A 14,271-nucleotide genomic window follows, 5' to 3' on the forward strand; every position below is an offset into this window, starting at 1 on the left:
ACAGCCACATCCCACACTCCTCCACGTTCTGTTAGCTGTTAGTCTAGTCCTATACTAGTGTCTAGAACTGAAACGTGAAATTAGTTTATTCCTATGATAGTGTCTAGAACTGAATTGTGGGATTAGCCTAATCCTTTACTGGTTTCTAGAACTAAATCTTGGTATTAGTCTAGTCCTTTGATATTGTATAGAACTGAATAGTGTGATTAGGTCAGTCCTATGATGCTGTCTACTGTAGAACTAAATTGTGATATTAGTTTAATCCTATGATAGTGTCTAGAACTGAATCGTGGGATTAGTCTAATACTTTGCTGCTTTCTAGAACTGAATTGTGGTATTAGGCTTGCCTTATGCTAGTGTCTAGAACTGAATCGTGGGAGTAGTCTAATCCTTTGCTGCTTTCTAGAACTGAATTGTGGCATTAGGCTGGCCCTATGCTAGTGTCTGGAACTGAATCATGGGATTAGTCAAATCCTCTGCTATCTTCTAGAAATGAATGAAGGGTCTGTGCTAGACTGAGTTACAATTAAGAAACTTCATATAGATCTTTTGATTTAACACTCATTTAATTTCATGTAGATGAGAACAGTGCTAAAAGAAAATATTTATTCCAGGTATACTAACAGTTGTTTTAGGAATATGTTACATGATGCAGATAATCTGTTTTTACTCTTGTAGCTAAATGAATGGGAGGTATCTCCACATGTTGTGATACAGCTGTACTTTAATTAGGTAATTAAATGTGTTTTAGGATCCTGTTGCTAATGTACTGAAGGTCCAGGCTTCTCTTGGGTTTCCCAGATTGCCTGCAAAAGAAGAATTAATCTATCATAAATTAAGCAGGATTACTGATGCCAAGGCTGGTTAATATGTTTTTCTCTTAGCCCTGAGAACTTGGTCTATTTGTCTTAGCCTATTACTGAACAGATACTGATGCTCATGAAGATTTGCTTAATAGTAAACACAAAACAAAAGCTACAGATTTGATAAAGCCACTGGAACCTTTTCATTTATAAAACTGTTGGAAGTATTTTATGGTGTATTAACATTTTAGAAGATTATAAAACAATTATCTATCTTAAATAATTCGGTTTCCTGTGTGTATGTGACAGATGTTTTACTAAATTGCTATTGCTATTCTGTTTCTCAGATGGAGTGTTCCCTGAAGACTTCTCCATCTTGACCACCCTAAAGCCCAAAGCTGGACTCCAGTCCTTTCTGCTGTCCGTGTACAGTGAGCGGGGTGTCCAGCAACTGGGTGTGGAAGTCGGCCGCTCACCCGTCTTCCTGTATGAGGACCAGACCGGGAAGCCCGCTCCCGAGGACTACCCCTTGTTCCGCACCCTCAACCTGGCCGATGGGAAGTAAGTAGGGCTCGCTTGTCATGTGGCAAAGACTTGGGGTAGAGGCTTGGCTGGGAAGGAATGTGGGCAGAGGCAGTGGGGAGAACATGGTAGGGTAGACAGTGTCAGAGGTGGGGGCATGGCTGTGGATTTAGGGACTTGGAAGGGTTTGCTGTGAACACGTATCTGTCATGTATGCTTTGTCTAGACTACATAAACGATGTCTATATGTCTATAGAAAGTCAGTTTAACTGTGTCTTATATGGGTTTGTCCATAAGCAAGCTTAGTTTAGCTGTCCCCTAAAAACCTCTGTCCAGGCACAGTCAATTGGGTTCTGTTTAGCTGTGCCTCTCCCAGGCAGGGATGTCCCAAGCTGGAGATCTTCAAGCCTGAGTCAGAATCAGACTGCCCATATACACTAGCATGCTTTGTCATGGAGTGAAATGCTTGCTTGCTTAACCCTGCAGTAACCAGTGTGTCTGTTTAGACAGGCTAAATGAAACTGTATAACAGCACAGTCTGGCACAGGTAAAGGCTTATTGGGCAGCTTGCCAACTGTGTTCCACTTACAAATATATGATTTTTGCTGCTGAAATGTTTTGTTTAATAACAATGGTATGTTTGCCATACACGCTGTTAGGTAAACTCTTGTCTATAAAAATACATTATGCTAAGACAGTAGTGTGAGAAGCACTCTGAATGCGGATTTACTAATGGGTATTAATAATGGTAACAGCACATTTTGAATGAAGCAAGACCTAGCAGCCACAGTGGGTTCTCTGGTTTGTGTAGCTATGATGGTCAGATCTGTGTGAGTTGTCTAGTTGGAACACAAGATTAGTGGTGAAGCAGGGGTGACTGAGAATGGTCTGACCTTAACCAGGAACACCTGACGGAGACCTATTACTTCAGATCTAGAAGAAAAAAAGGGGAGGCAGATGTATGTATGTATGTACGTGTGTTTGTGTGTGTGTTTGTATGTTAAGTATGTTAAAATAACCTGTTAACCTCTGGGATGTGATGACCTCATCCAACACATTTCATGTTTTGAATTTCTTACACTCATTAGTAGAGTTTAGTAAAGCTTTCTTTAGCTCTAGTCCACAACTCTTGGTTAACCTCATGAATGCATGCACTAGTGCATACCCAAGCATGTAGGCTGAGTTGTCAGCTCTACATAGCGTTTGTGGTGTCATAAAGTGTTAACAATTTTTCCCAACATCTCCATTCTGATTGCTGATCCCTTTGATCAGGCAGGTAAATGGATTAAGTAACAAAACGGATAAGAATCTCATAATGGGTTTGGGATAGGAAAACTCTGTCCCCAGAAAACAAGTATGGAAAATAAGTCATGAGCATGGTCTGTGTTGTTTCTCTCCTACTCAGAATCATTCTCTGATGTGCGGTCTATAATGTAATGTGCAAAGTTCATGGTGCTTGTAGTTATGGCAGAAATGCAGGCTAGCTTTGATTACCATGCTGATGCACTGAGCATTCCTACGGCAGGATGTCCTTTCTTTGATAAAACAATGCCATCAGTTATAAAGTGACAAAATAGAGTCTGCCAGCTCAGTGCATGTATTGTTAACACATATAGGAAAATGTATGCTCTTAAACAAAGCTTGCTTAAGCTTTGTCTCCGTGTGATACAGAACAAATGGAGCAATCTATATAAACCAATGACTGTTCAAATTCACAGGGCTAAGAGGAAATGCTTAAATGATTTTGAAAAATATAGCCAGAGTAAGTGAATCCTACGCTGATACTGGCATGATTTATCAGCCTGGAAGAAAGGCTCTTCAGTTACAAGTTTTTTTTAATCTTTTTTTTGGGGGGGGATGGATCACTTACTGGCTACTGCTTCTGATTACTAACATTGATTGCCCCTTTTAGATGTTCTCATTAATGTGGGTGGTGTTATTATTAATTATTGTTAGTGCTGTATTAATCAGTACTTTGTTTACACAGTCCCTTACACAGCTAACAGGTTATTCTTTTATGGCATTTAACTGACACTTTTATCCAAAATGACTTACACTTATGACTGAATACAATTTGAGCAACTGAGGGTTAAGGTTCTTGCCCAACAGTGGCAACTTGGCAGTGATGGTGCTTTATCTGGCAACCTTCTAATTACTAGTCATACACCTTAACCACTGAGCTATCACTGCCCTTAGGCTGATTTGATCACTGTAGAAGTTAGAGACCCCATTTACCAGACAACTGTATATTTCCCAGGTATAACACATCTATTTTAACCCATTAGGTAATGATTGAGCCCTTTTGTGAACTTATTCGGGTGGTTCCTTAAGAATATGATCAGGAATCCATCCGCAATTGGTCTCCTGGGCCAGCTGACCCAAGGTCCCAGCCCACGTCTTCCAATTGTTCCTACCCACTGTTACGACTGTACACTAGTATTTTCCCTACTGTCCCCTCACACTTTCTGCAATGTTCAAGGTATCTGTCATACCTATAATCCCAGAGGAGGGATTTGGGATGGAGTTTAAGAGTTCAACCCAGTGCTGGACAGGACCAGAGTGTGAGTGCTGGAGTGTGGAGCAGCTAGGGTGGAGCAGACAGAGAGGCTAACGTCTTTGATTCTGCTGGAGTCATGTGTCACTGTGCTGCACTCTGCCCTTTCACCTATACTTGCGTTTTCCCTTCCCAGTCCTGAAGTGCCTGCTCCATAGTCCATTTTAGTGTCCTCCCTGCTGTAGATCACCTGATCAGGTTAATTAGATGAACCAAAGCAAGGAATTCGCTAAAATGTACAGTAAAATGTATAGTTTGCGAGAGCTCTAGTGTTGGCGATGGCTTGATTCCAAATGTGATTTTGTCTATGCTAAAGGTGGCACCGTGTGGCTATCAGTGTGGAGAAGAAGACTGTGACTATCATCGTGGACTGCAAGAAGAAGATCACTAAGCCCTTGGGCAGGAGTGACCATGCCAACCTTGACACCAGAGGCATCACTGTGTTCGGCAGCAGGATTTTGGATGAGGAAGTGTTTGAGGTACAGGCTCCTGAGAATATCTGAACATCTGAACCTCTTTGTTTAAGCAATATTTTCTGACCCTACAGTTACTAAGATATTGAGAAAACTGTGAGAAGCCATTGAGAGGGATGTGTGTGTGTGTGTGTGTGTGTGTGTGTGTGTGTGTGTGTGTGTGTGTGTGTGTGTGTGTATGTGTGCTTGTGTCTTGTGCATGTCATAATGGAGTGTCAGACCTTCAGGTTTATGAAAACAAATTTGAATTTTTTTTTTTTCACCGGTGCCAAATGCTTTTACTAGTATAAATGTGTATGTGATTTTTTATTTATCACTTGTTCAGAAGGTACCAGGAGGTACTGGTGCCATTAAAAGAGCTCCACTTTGTTTTATTCAGTAGGAATTAGATGAGATGATGTTTGGGCTTTGCTGGAAAACTGAGGAATCAGTTGTATGATGTGACCTTGTGTTTGTTGCCTAATAATGCTCGATGGTGTAGTAGTGTCCTTTTGTCATAAATAATGGAATGCATTCTAGAAGAGAAGCTTCTTTGATCTGCCTTTGTATGTATATTACGCTTGTATATCAGTGATTAAGGATTATCCCCAATCTTAGCTATCACTCAAATTGTGCCCAGCATCCTCTAAATATTGTACCATTTAATACCAAAATCTAAGCAACCCTATATCAGATACATTCTTTTCAATCTCAGTTACTCCTCTAACAGAAGTATCATGTATCATACATCATACCTAAGCAGAGCTGCCTCTGTGGAAAATGTTATAATGTAACATAATAACATGTATATCATTTAGGTTATTAATATCAGGGACCTAGACTCATGTGAGATATTATACCCAACTGTCAGAGTTCATATATGAAGCAGGGGTCTGACATGTATTCATATGTATGTGAAATTACACTGGATACTGCGTGTCTGCTTTACCTTAGCCATGTTAACCTTCTGCTTTCCTGTCATGAAAGCTTCCTTTTTTTTGTAATAAACCCACTCAAGGCCTTGGGAGACTGTTGTGCTGTGGACCCCTTGGAGGGCTGGACAGAAAGGGTTTCGTTCCATTTAGGCTGGACACACATTCTATCCGTACATAATGGCTTACAATGTTTCTGTGTTTTCTCTGGAAGCTAGACTTCTACACTGGATTTAGGTTTTGATTAAGATTCTCCATAACCTGGTCAAGGATCAGAGGAATAAGTTTAGGTCCAAAGGCAAAGGTTCTGCCTTAATTATGTTGCCCTGGTGATTTGATTCATTTATTCCACCTTCTGGGTAGCAAAGCCAGGCTGTTGTAGCAAACATCTGAGAAACACACTTACTTTCCGAAACCAAACCACCTCGGCTCTGCTCTTAATTATTAGCTGAATTTACAAGGATGGAGGTTTAGCTTGAAATGAACAGTAAGCCTAATTATGCACTGTATTGTAGGTTTGCCTATAGGAAAAGTTTGATTGCCTTTAGTTTACATTGACTGTTGACACATAATTAGACACTGATATCTTTGAAATTCTTTTTTAATATTTTTTTGATACAGATGGATGCTCCTTTTCATTGTTGGTTTTAAGGTTGCTTAGATTATTTCTTCTTAAACAGATACAATGACCAAAATAAAGATAGACACGTGTGTGCCCTGGTAGACCAAAACTATCATGTTGTGGAGGTCTGGGGACATGGTTCTTTCTGGGTGAACAGTTGTGTTTGTGATGTCTGTGAACAGGAAGATAACTCTCCATTACCGGTCCAACACAAAACATCTGTGGTGCTTTAAGGGAGGAAGAAACACCCTCTGTTTCCTCACTCCACAATCACTTCTGATTACTGTGGGAGGAAAAAAGAAAACTTCTAAAGCTTTGGGTTGCAATCAATGGCAGTTGCACATACATTTTCACTTATGTGGCAGTGTGTTAAAGTATATTTTGTAGGTAGCGTTTGAGGACAACAGCTCATGCCAGAGGGTGCACACTTCAGTCAGGGCACTTCATCCCTTTATCTGATGGTGCTGGCAAATCTTTCATGTGTATTTGATAAGTAACCCTATTTGTTAAAGGAGAATTTCACACAGAAATGCAAACCTTGTTGATAGCTAGTGAAAGCTAGTCAGTGCTTTTATAGACTATATAAATGAGAATATGATGGTCTTTCTTTAAAGCTGATTGCATTTCAGTCCCGGTGTTAAAGTCTTTGATTCCGCATTGACGTGTAAGATCTCTGTCTCTCTCTCTCTCTCTCTCTCTCTCTCTCTCTCTCTCTCTCTCTCTCTCTCTCTCTCTCTCTCTCTCTCTCTCCAGATGTGTCAGAGATTGTGGGGGACAAAACCAATTAGCCAAGTAAATTATGGTACCCAATGTTTGTTTGTCACATGAGGTTGAAATTTATTGCACTTCCATAAGAGGTATAAGAAGAATAGCCTCTTAGTTCTGGGGCTTTGAGTTTGTCTGTAAAGAAGAACATTTCTTTATAGTGGAGGGGGGGGTACTCCACTTCTGCCCTGCCCTTGTTTGACTGATGGCTACCAATGAAGCGTGATTAACAGAAAGGCCATTGCCTTAGTCAGGCTGTGTGGTTGTGCTTGACGGGCTGTTTGGTGTGCAGCTTCTCTGCCGGGGACACTCGGTTTCATTCACGCTGCTGTTTTCCTAGTGCCTGAGGTGAGGTTTGCAGGCCCACTGCTTTGCATGGGCAAAGGAGCGGCTGACAGATCTTGTCAGGGGGGCTCCCAGAACTCCACAGGAGGGGTTGCCAGATGTGCGTCTCAGTGCATGCCAAAGGAAAGAGTTCCCCCCCTCAAGTAATATTTGTAGGTTTTCACATTGCAGAGAGATGTTCTCACATATGGAAACATGAAAGCAGCTATTATTTAAATAATAATAACAATAATAATGATTCTATGTTCTCATATGGTGCATTCTGGTCAATTAAAAAAAAAATAAATTATTAGGCAGAACTTTGCTGAGATACAAACATTCCAGAAAGTTAAAAAGGGGTTAGAGTGTTGCCTTTAATGAATTCACATTTTTCTCTTACATCAACAATCATTAGGAAGCCTGAGGTAGACTGGTGTCAGTTGAGGTCCAGGAGACACAGCCTTCTCTGTTCAGAACTGGGGAACAGGGCGACTGTCTGTCCTTTCTACTCAACTGCCCCTGAACTGCATTCTGGGAAATATGGAGGAAATACCTGGTCAGACAGAGTGGTGGTGGTTTGGGGATGGGTGGAGACAGAAGCATTCTGCCCCTCCTCTAAATTCAAACACGGTCTCTGCGCAGCGATGCATGCGGCCTTTGACCCTTCCCCCCTGTATGTAATGTTTGCTGTGTGCTATATTTTCCTGGACCTATCCACCCTCTGCCTCCCAAAAAAGAATCAGTGATAGAAATAGTAAACGCTAAAGAAACAGATTAGACTTGGAGCATTATATGGTGCCCGGAGTGCCCACAGTTATGGGACTCCCACAGCTAGTGGAGAATGAATGAAGGCTTTTCAGTGTCCTTCAGAGCTGCTGTATACTTTCTGTCTCCCCCTCCCCCACTCCATGCCCCCATAATCTCCCTGCCATGGTCTGCCTTCACTGCTGTCGGAGCCATGAGACACACTATTCATATGAATCTGACACTAGCTGACAGACACCCTGATTTTATCACACACACACACACACACACACACACACACACACACACACACACACACACACACACACACACACACACACACACACACCGCTACTGCGATGCCAGCCAGCTGCCTAACCTAGTCTGATCCAGCTCAGTGCCTGCTTGGGGTTCTTTTTCATAAGTTGGATGAAGTGGAAAAACAGGAGGGAGACAGGGTCACACCCACTGAGAGTAAGGATCAGACCGAGTTCAGAAACACAGGCAGGTCTGGGTGAAGAGAGCCAAACAGAGGCACGTAGAGCTTTGATGAAGAGCTGATTTCGATTCTGTTAGACCTCTAGTAGTACTCTACTAGTGCTCCTGCTTTGGATGCTTAACACCACAGTCAGATGAAGCTGATCATGAGAGGAATATACTCAAATGATCATTTTTGTAAACCACTTTTAATCAGCTGCTTACCTCACAGTTCTTCTTGTATCACAGTTCCACATGTCTCCATCCTGTAAATACCACCTGTACTTCATCTCCCTATTGTTAATCCAGGGGGTGTTGGCTGGAGGGGTTCGAGTCAAGAGAATATGAGAACTCCTGTGCCAGAGATGTTTGTTGTGTTCTTCTCTGTAAGACCGGAGGTCTGCAAAACAGACCTGCCAGTCAGTCGTTTGTGTTAAATGGTGTTCTGGCTTCATCATTGTATTGAGGGTAATTTCTGGTAAGATGGGCTGTGTGTAGATGGGCTGTAACTGAGCTAGGGGTGTCTCTGGGACAATAGGCAGTGTGTGACCCTGGGCTGGGGCACTTCAAAGATCACAGCTCCTTATGCTTGGATTGGCTGTCCACCACCGTTGTACTGGGAGAGCTCTGTAATTAGAGCACTTAAGGACCTCCATATGAACAAAAGAGAAGAGTGAATCCCCATCTCCCTGGCATCCAATGACAGGCTTTATGAACCACTACAGTGCTGTTTAAGCTCAGGATACTGTAAGCACATACATCTTTCTGTCTCCTTCTCTGTCATGTCTTTCTCTCTCTCTCTCTCTCTCTCTCTCTCTCTCTCTCTCTCTCTCTCTCTCTCTCTCTTTGTCTCTCTCTTTTACCCTCACTCTCTTAGCAAATGTATAAATCCTTTCATGAATGGACAATTTTATGTTATCTCATAAATCTTCCTTCACACACTTTGCATGGTCTCAATATGTAATGTCTTCACTATTAAAGGAAAAGTTAAAAGAAAGTGCTAACATGAGTAATTAATGAATATAGTCTAATTTAACTATTAACATTCATTAGCATTTTGTAACTTTGTTACTGTGTCTTATGTGTGCTTTACTGCAAACCTGGTATAGCATATGTGACAGCCCGAATGCCGCAGGGCACAGAGCAGGATGCACAGACTCCTTCAACTTTGACAGACATTTATTGACACATAATGCATACGACGACAGCACTCACACATAACATAAACTGTTAACATGAATACATGTAACACTGGCATGAACACTAACAACGGCAACACGTACATAAATGGTTAACATAAATACACGTGTGACTAGCAACACAAACAATGACCAACACTGAGGTACATGCCAATAGGGGTTTAAATACACACAACATTAAAGCAGGTGCAGGTGTGTGCCATCATGCTTACAAACACGCCAGTGACCAGTGGCAAAGGGAGCGCTCCCTGACAGCATAGTAGGATGAATTAAAGGAATTTTGACACCTGGTAATGTTCAGTGGCTCCCACTTAAAGAACACTCTCACTTAAAATCTCAATGTCAGATTTGAAGCCTCTCAGGTTTTTGCTCAAGGTCTTGACCTTGAAATGCGCTCCATTCTTCTATATGCTGCTTGCACTTTGACCCAATGTGTGACCTCTGCCCTGGCTCATTGGAGCCTTCATTGTTATAGCCTAAGGGATCTTGGCTTTTTTCTTTCCTTTAGTTTCTTTTATCATAAGACAGAGCCCATGAGGTTAGACTGTAACCATATTACAGCATTTAACTGCCACTTTTTATCCAAAGCGACTTACAATTATGACTGAGTGCAACTTGAGCAATTGAGGGTTAAGGGCCTCGCTCAGGGGCCCAACAGTTGCAACTTGTCAGTGGTGGAGCTTGAACTGGAAGCTTTCTGATTACTAGTCGAGTACTTTTACCACTGCATTCTTCACCTCTGCTCAGAATGAGTGTCCTGGCGCTAGGCTGGCAATCCCTCAGGCCAGTGTTCTGTGTTCGGACTGGCTACTGTCATGCACAGCTGAATCAGACTCAGTTATGTGCAGGAATCTCCCTCTTGCCAAACATGTATAGCTGTCAGATGAGATAATGCCTGTGTACAATACTCAGGCATTGTTTTCCCTTCAAACTTGGCACCAGGTACTACTACCTTGCTCCCTTTTGTGGTGTAGTAAAGGTGTGAAATATTGCCCACAGGAGCTTTATCAGATGCACCAGAAGTGTAATAATACATTGAATTGATTGTGTAGACTTTAATTAAACTAGAGCCAGTAGTTTTTCCTACTTTTGGCTCTTTTTGGTATACCTGAAGATCATTTGTGTATATTGTAGCCACACACAAACACACACACACATACAGAGCGCTAACGTGTTTCAGCCTGCTCCTGTACCTAGACTTCAGTGCTGTTGCTTTTTCAGAAAGCAACATGAGTGCTCGGCGATCTCTCCCACACTTCTGTCTTTCTCTGTACATATAATCTGTATTCTCCCCCTGTCTCCTATACTCTCCTATACTCTCCCTTTATCGGTAGCTTTAGCTCCTTGTTTTTCTCTCACTCTTTTTTCTCCTTGTTTCTCTTCTTTTGCTTGTCTGTCCCTTTCTCCAACCCCCCCCCCCCCACCCAAGCATTTTCGGTCTGTGTGTGTTTGGCAGAGAGTCATTCAGTCTCTGATATGCCTCACCACCTCTCCACTACACATCCTTAAAGAGGCAGCTCAGTTTGGGGAACAGCCCCTGTCAACAACGCCTTTCAGGCACCCCCCCTGTCCAAACACCACCAGATGTGAGCTCTTCTCCTCTGTTCAGTAGAAGTCAGCTGTGCATCTGACCTGTATGTGAGCCCCCCCCCCCCCCTTTTATCTATCTCGCTCTTGCCACACAAAACAGAGGCAATTCCACCCTGTTCTGCTTTCCGTTTTGCCTGTTTACAGCCAACTAGTCCATCAGTGTCCGTAGCTCGAGAGAACAGTTTTAAGATGAATGCTGGTCTCCACACCCAGCTCACATAGCGCACTGCCCTTAAACCATTCACAGAGGCTTGAGTAGGTCAAACTTGATTAGACTGGCGAAAGGAAAGTGGTGCTGTCCTAAATAAATGTTACAGGACAAACAATACCATCTTGACCAAAGAGATCTCAAACCCCTGCTGCTTCAACTGTGCTCCTTCTCCTATTTGTGATGGAGCACTGTGTGCATGTGTGTGTGTGTGTGTGTGCGCGCGTGTGTGTGTGTGTGTGTGTGTGTGTGTGTGTGTGTATGTGTGTGTGTGTGTGTGTGCGCACATTTGTTTTTATCATACCCGGTTATCATGAGTGTCCCAGGACAACTCCAGGTGCTCTTCTGTCCTGATGAGACATGTTTAATTTCCGTCTCTATAAAGTGTAGCAGTGAGAACAGTAATTTACTTGTGGTCTTGAGCTTGTTATGTATGTTTACTTACTGTTTAGATCCAAGCTGTGCTAGCAAGAGTCTACTTTTCTGTCTGTGTCTGTCAGGACTGTATAATAGTGATAATGTATGGATTGTTAAATATGATTGATGATGTTGAGAACTATCATCTTTTCCCTGTAATATCTTCACTAGCCTCCCTCCTATTACAGAGTTCCTATCATGTGTTATTAAAGGAGCTGAATTAAAAGCTATTTTTTCTTTTTTATTTATCTCTCTCTCCCAGGGTGATATCCAGCAACTGTTGATCATAGCTGATCCAAAAGCTGCATATGATTACTGTGAACACTACAGCCCTGACTGTGACACCCCACACAAGGATACCCTGCAGGCTCAGGAACCGGACGAGGAGGTGAGTATCCCCACATCCAACTGACCACCAGGAGCCCAACTACTGCCTTCTGCCACCATGAACCAGCCACTCAAGCCTGGAATATAACAAATTAGATTACAGTCATTGTTTCCTTTTTTAAAATTACAGGTTTATTTACAACTACAAGGAGATATGTATGCCAAAACCACACTGGGTCTTAACTTCAGTGTTTCCTCCTTCAGAATGATCACCTTCTTTGTCAGGTCTTGGGGAGTCATGTTTTGCCTAGTGATTGAGGTCAAATCCCCTCGTCCCCTGCCCAGGATAATGTAATGAATTGGAACGCATGGAGAGAGATTCTCAGCTGAAGAACTGCTGAACGTATTTTGGCAGGAGCTCTGCAGTGTTCAGGCCTGCATTCTGTTAATGCATTCTGCAGAGCCCATCTGTAATGCTATCTCAGAAGGTGCACGTAATGTAAACCCAAAAGGTTTGGCCATCATAAGCCCAGTGACAGCACCAGCTGGAAGAAAAATGTCTCTGGTTTCTTAATAATACAACTACAGTGTAGTGTACTGCACATGTCAGACTTCAAGGGTTTTTAATACTGAATACTTCCTTAGTCATTTTTTAACATTCTATTAAAAAATGGTTGTATTGAAACAGACAGTATTGAGGCACAATTCAAGAAATGGACATCATGTGCATTATACAGTCAAAACTCCAACAAAGAACTGTGTTTCAATAGTAACTTTAAATGTCTAATCAAGCATATATGCCTACTCTTCTCTGACAAGGCTGAACCAGGAACAGTTTTTGGGCTTCAATATCTGAATACTCAGGGGCAGTTGATTGAAGATCAGGCTTTTTATTTTCTGATTTTCCACATATGGGCCCTGTATGCATAAGCATCCTCTGCCCTTGTGAGATCCTGTCATGACATGTGCCAGAACTACATCCAAAAATCTAGCAGCAAATACAGAAGCACAGATCCAGCTTTGGTTCCTGGTAATGATACAGCAGTGGACCTCATCCATTGCAGATAGCATTAGATATTAACCTTTTGTGTTCTGTGGTCCAGGATCCCTGAGGATCGAGCCTCTGTCTATAACAAATGTCAATTTAAGTTATGCCATATAAATAAATATGTCATAAATGTTAGCCTGCATCCACCTGCTTGGCTTGGCTCACCACCTACTCAAGTTTGGCTGAGCAGTACTGGACATTCATGTGGCCTCTGCAGCCTAGTTGAACGTAGCCAGTGAAGACAGTCAAGGCAGTCCAGCATGCCAGAGGAGGAGCTGTTTTATGAGCTCCATCAGGGCCTTCCGGGCACTGGGACTCCTGCCTGATAGATAAAGACCCATAAAGGAAGTGAGCCTGCTGCACCAATTCCATCAGTCCCCATCTCACTGCTTACATGGAAGAGGATCAGTGGCTCTGCACGGCCAGATACCAGACAGAGCAGCCTACTCAGTCTGTACTACACTGCTAGTGGAGATACTCAGTTTAAAAATTCCCAACATTAGATCAGGACGTGACTTACACAGTATCTAGACGTCTGGCCACATTATGCAATATTCATATATTAAATATTTCATTCATTGATTACTAATGATCAGAATTAATGAAGACCATTTTTACTTTTACAATTCTGTGCATGTTCATAAAACAAACCGGCTAACTGTTGCTTTTGCTGACTTGCACATTTATTTCAAACTGGGATAGTTTTCTAATATTCTAACAATGCTAAAAAATATTGATTTTAACTGAATTGAAATATTGAAAAAAAAGTCAATTTTTGCTATTGCATTCTTATAGAGCACCAAAATTAAAAAAAAAAAAAATAAAAAAAAATAAAAAAATATATATATATATATATATATATATATATATATATATATATATATATATATGCACAAACGCACACACATAAAGACTAATAGCCTGCAGAAGTTCCCATGCAGAAGTGAGAAGGGAATCTCATTCGCACTCACAGAGAGAGCCTGAGAAAGAATGCAGATGCTGTAGGTGTTTGCTGCATTCTGATGCCTTTTCTCCTCGCCCTTTTTTTATGAAGCTTTAAACAGCCACCTTTGCTATTCACTTTTCTAATTAAAATCCCTACTGTCCTACTGCACTGATCTCCAGAAGGATCAGGTGGCTAATACTGCATAAGTTGACCTTTTATGATGTGCTGTTTGTTGTGGATTTCTTTTGTATTGTAACCTGCTTTGAAGTCAGCGCTCTTGAGAAAAGCATTGTCTTATGATTTGGAAGTCTTTAAACTGCTTGTCTCTGTTATACTCTTTG

General features: G+C 41.9%; 1 protein-coding gene across 3 annotated transcripts in view; it reads left to right on the forward strand.

Moving 5' to 3' along the window:
• col11a1a (collagen, type XI, alpha 1a) overlaps positions 1-14,271 on the forward strand; it is a 73,143-nt gene that overhangs the window by 6,721 nt on the left and 52,151 nt on the right. For all 3 annotated transcript variants that reach the window (XM_035530847.1, XM_027021521.2, XM_027021522.2), the window contains exons 3-5: positions 1,151-1,364; positions 4,196-4,358; positions 11,872-11,997. In XM_035530847.1, coding sequence (XP_035386740.1) covers positions 1,151-1,364; positions 4,196-4,358; positions 11,872-11,997 — 503 coding nt within the window. The remainder of the gene's footprint in view (positions 1-1,150; positions 1,365-4,195; positions 4,359-11,871; positions 11,998-14,271) is intronic.

This window comes from Electrophorus electricus, chromosome 10, assembly GCF_013358815.1.
Source record: "Electrophorus electricus isolate fEleEle1 chromosome 10, fEleEle1.pri, whole genome shotgun sequence".
Lineage (NCBI taxonomy): Eukaryota > Metazoa > Chordata > Actinopteri > Gymnotiformes > Gymnotidae > Electrophorus > Electrophorus electricus.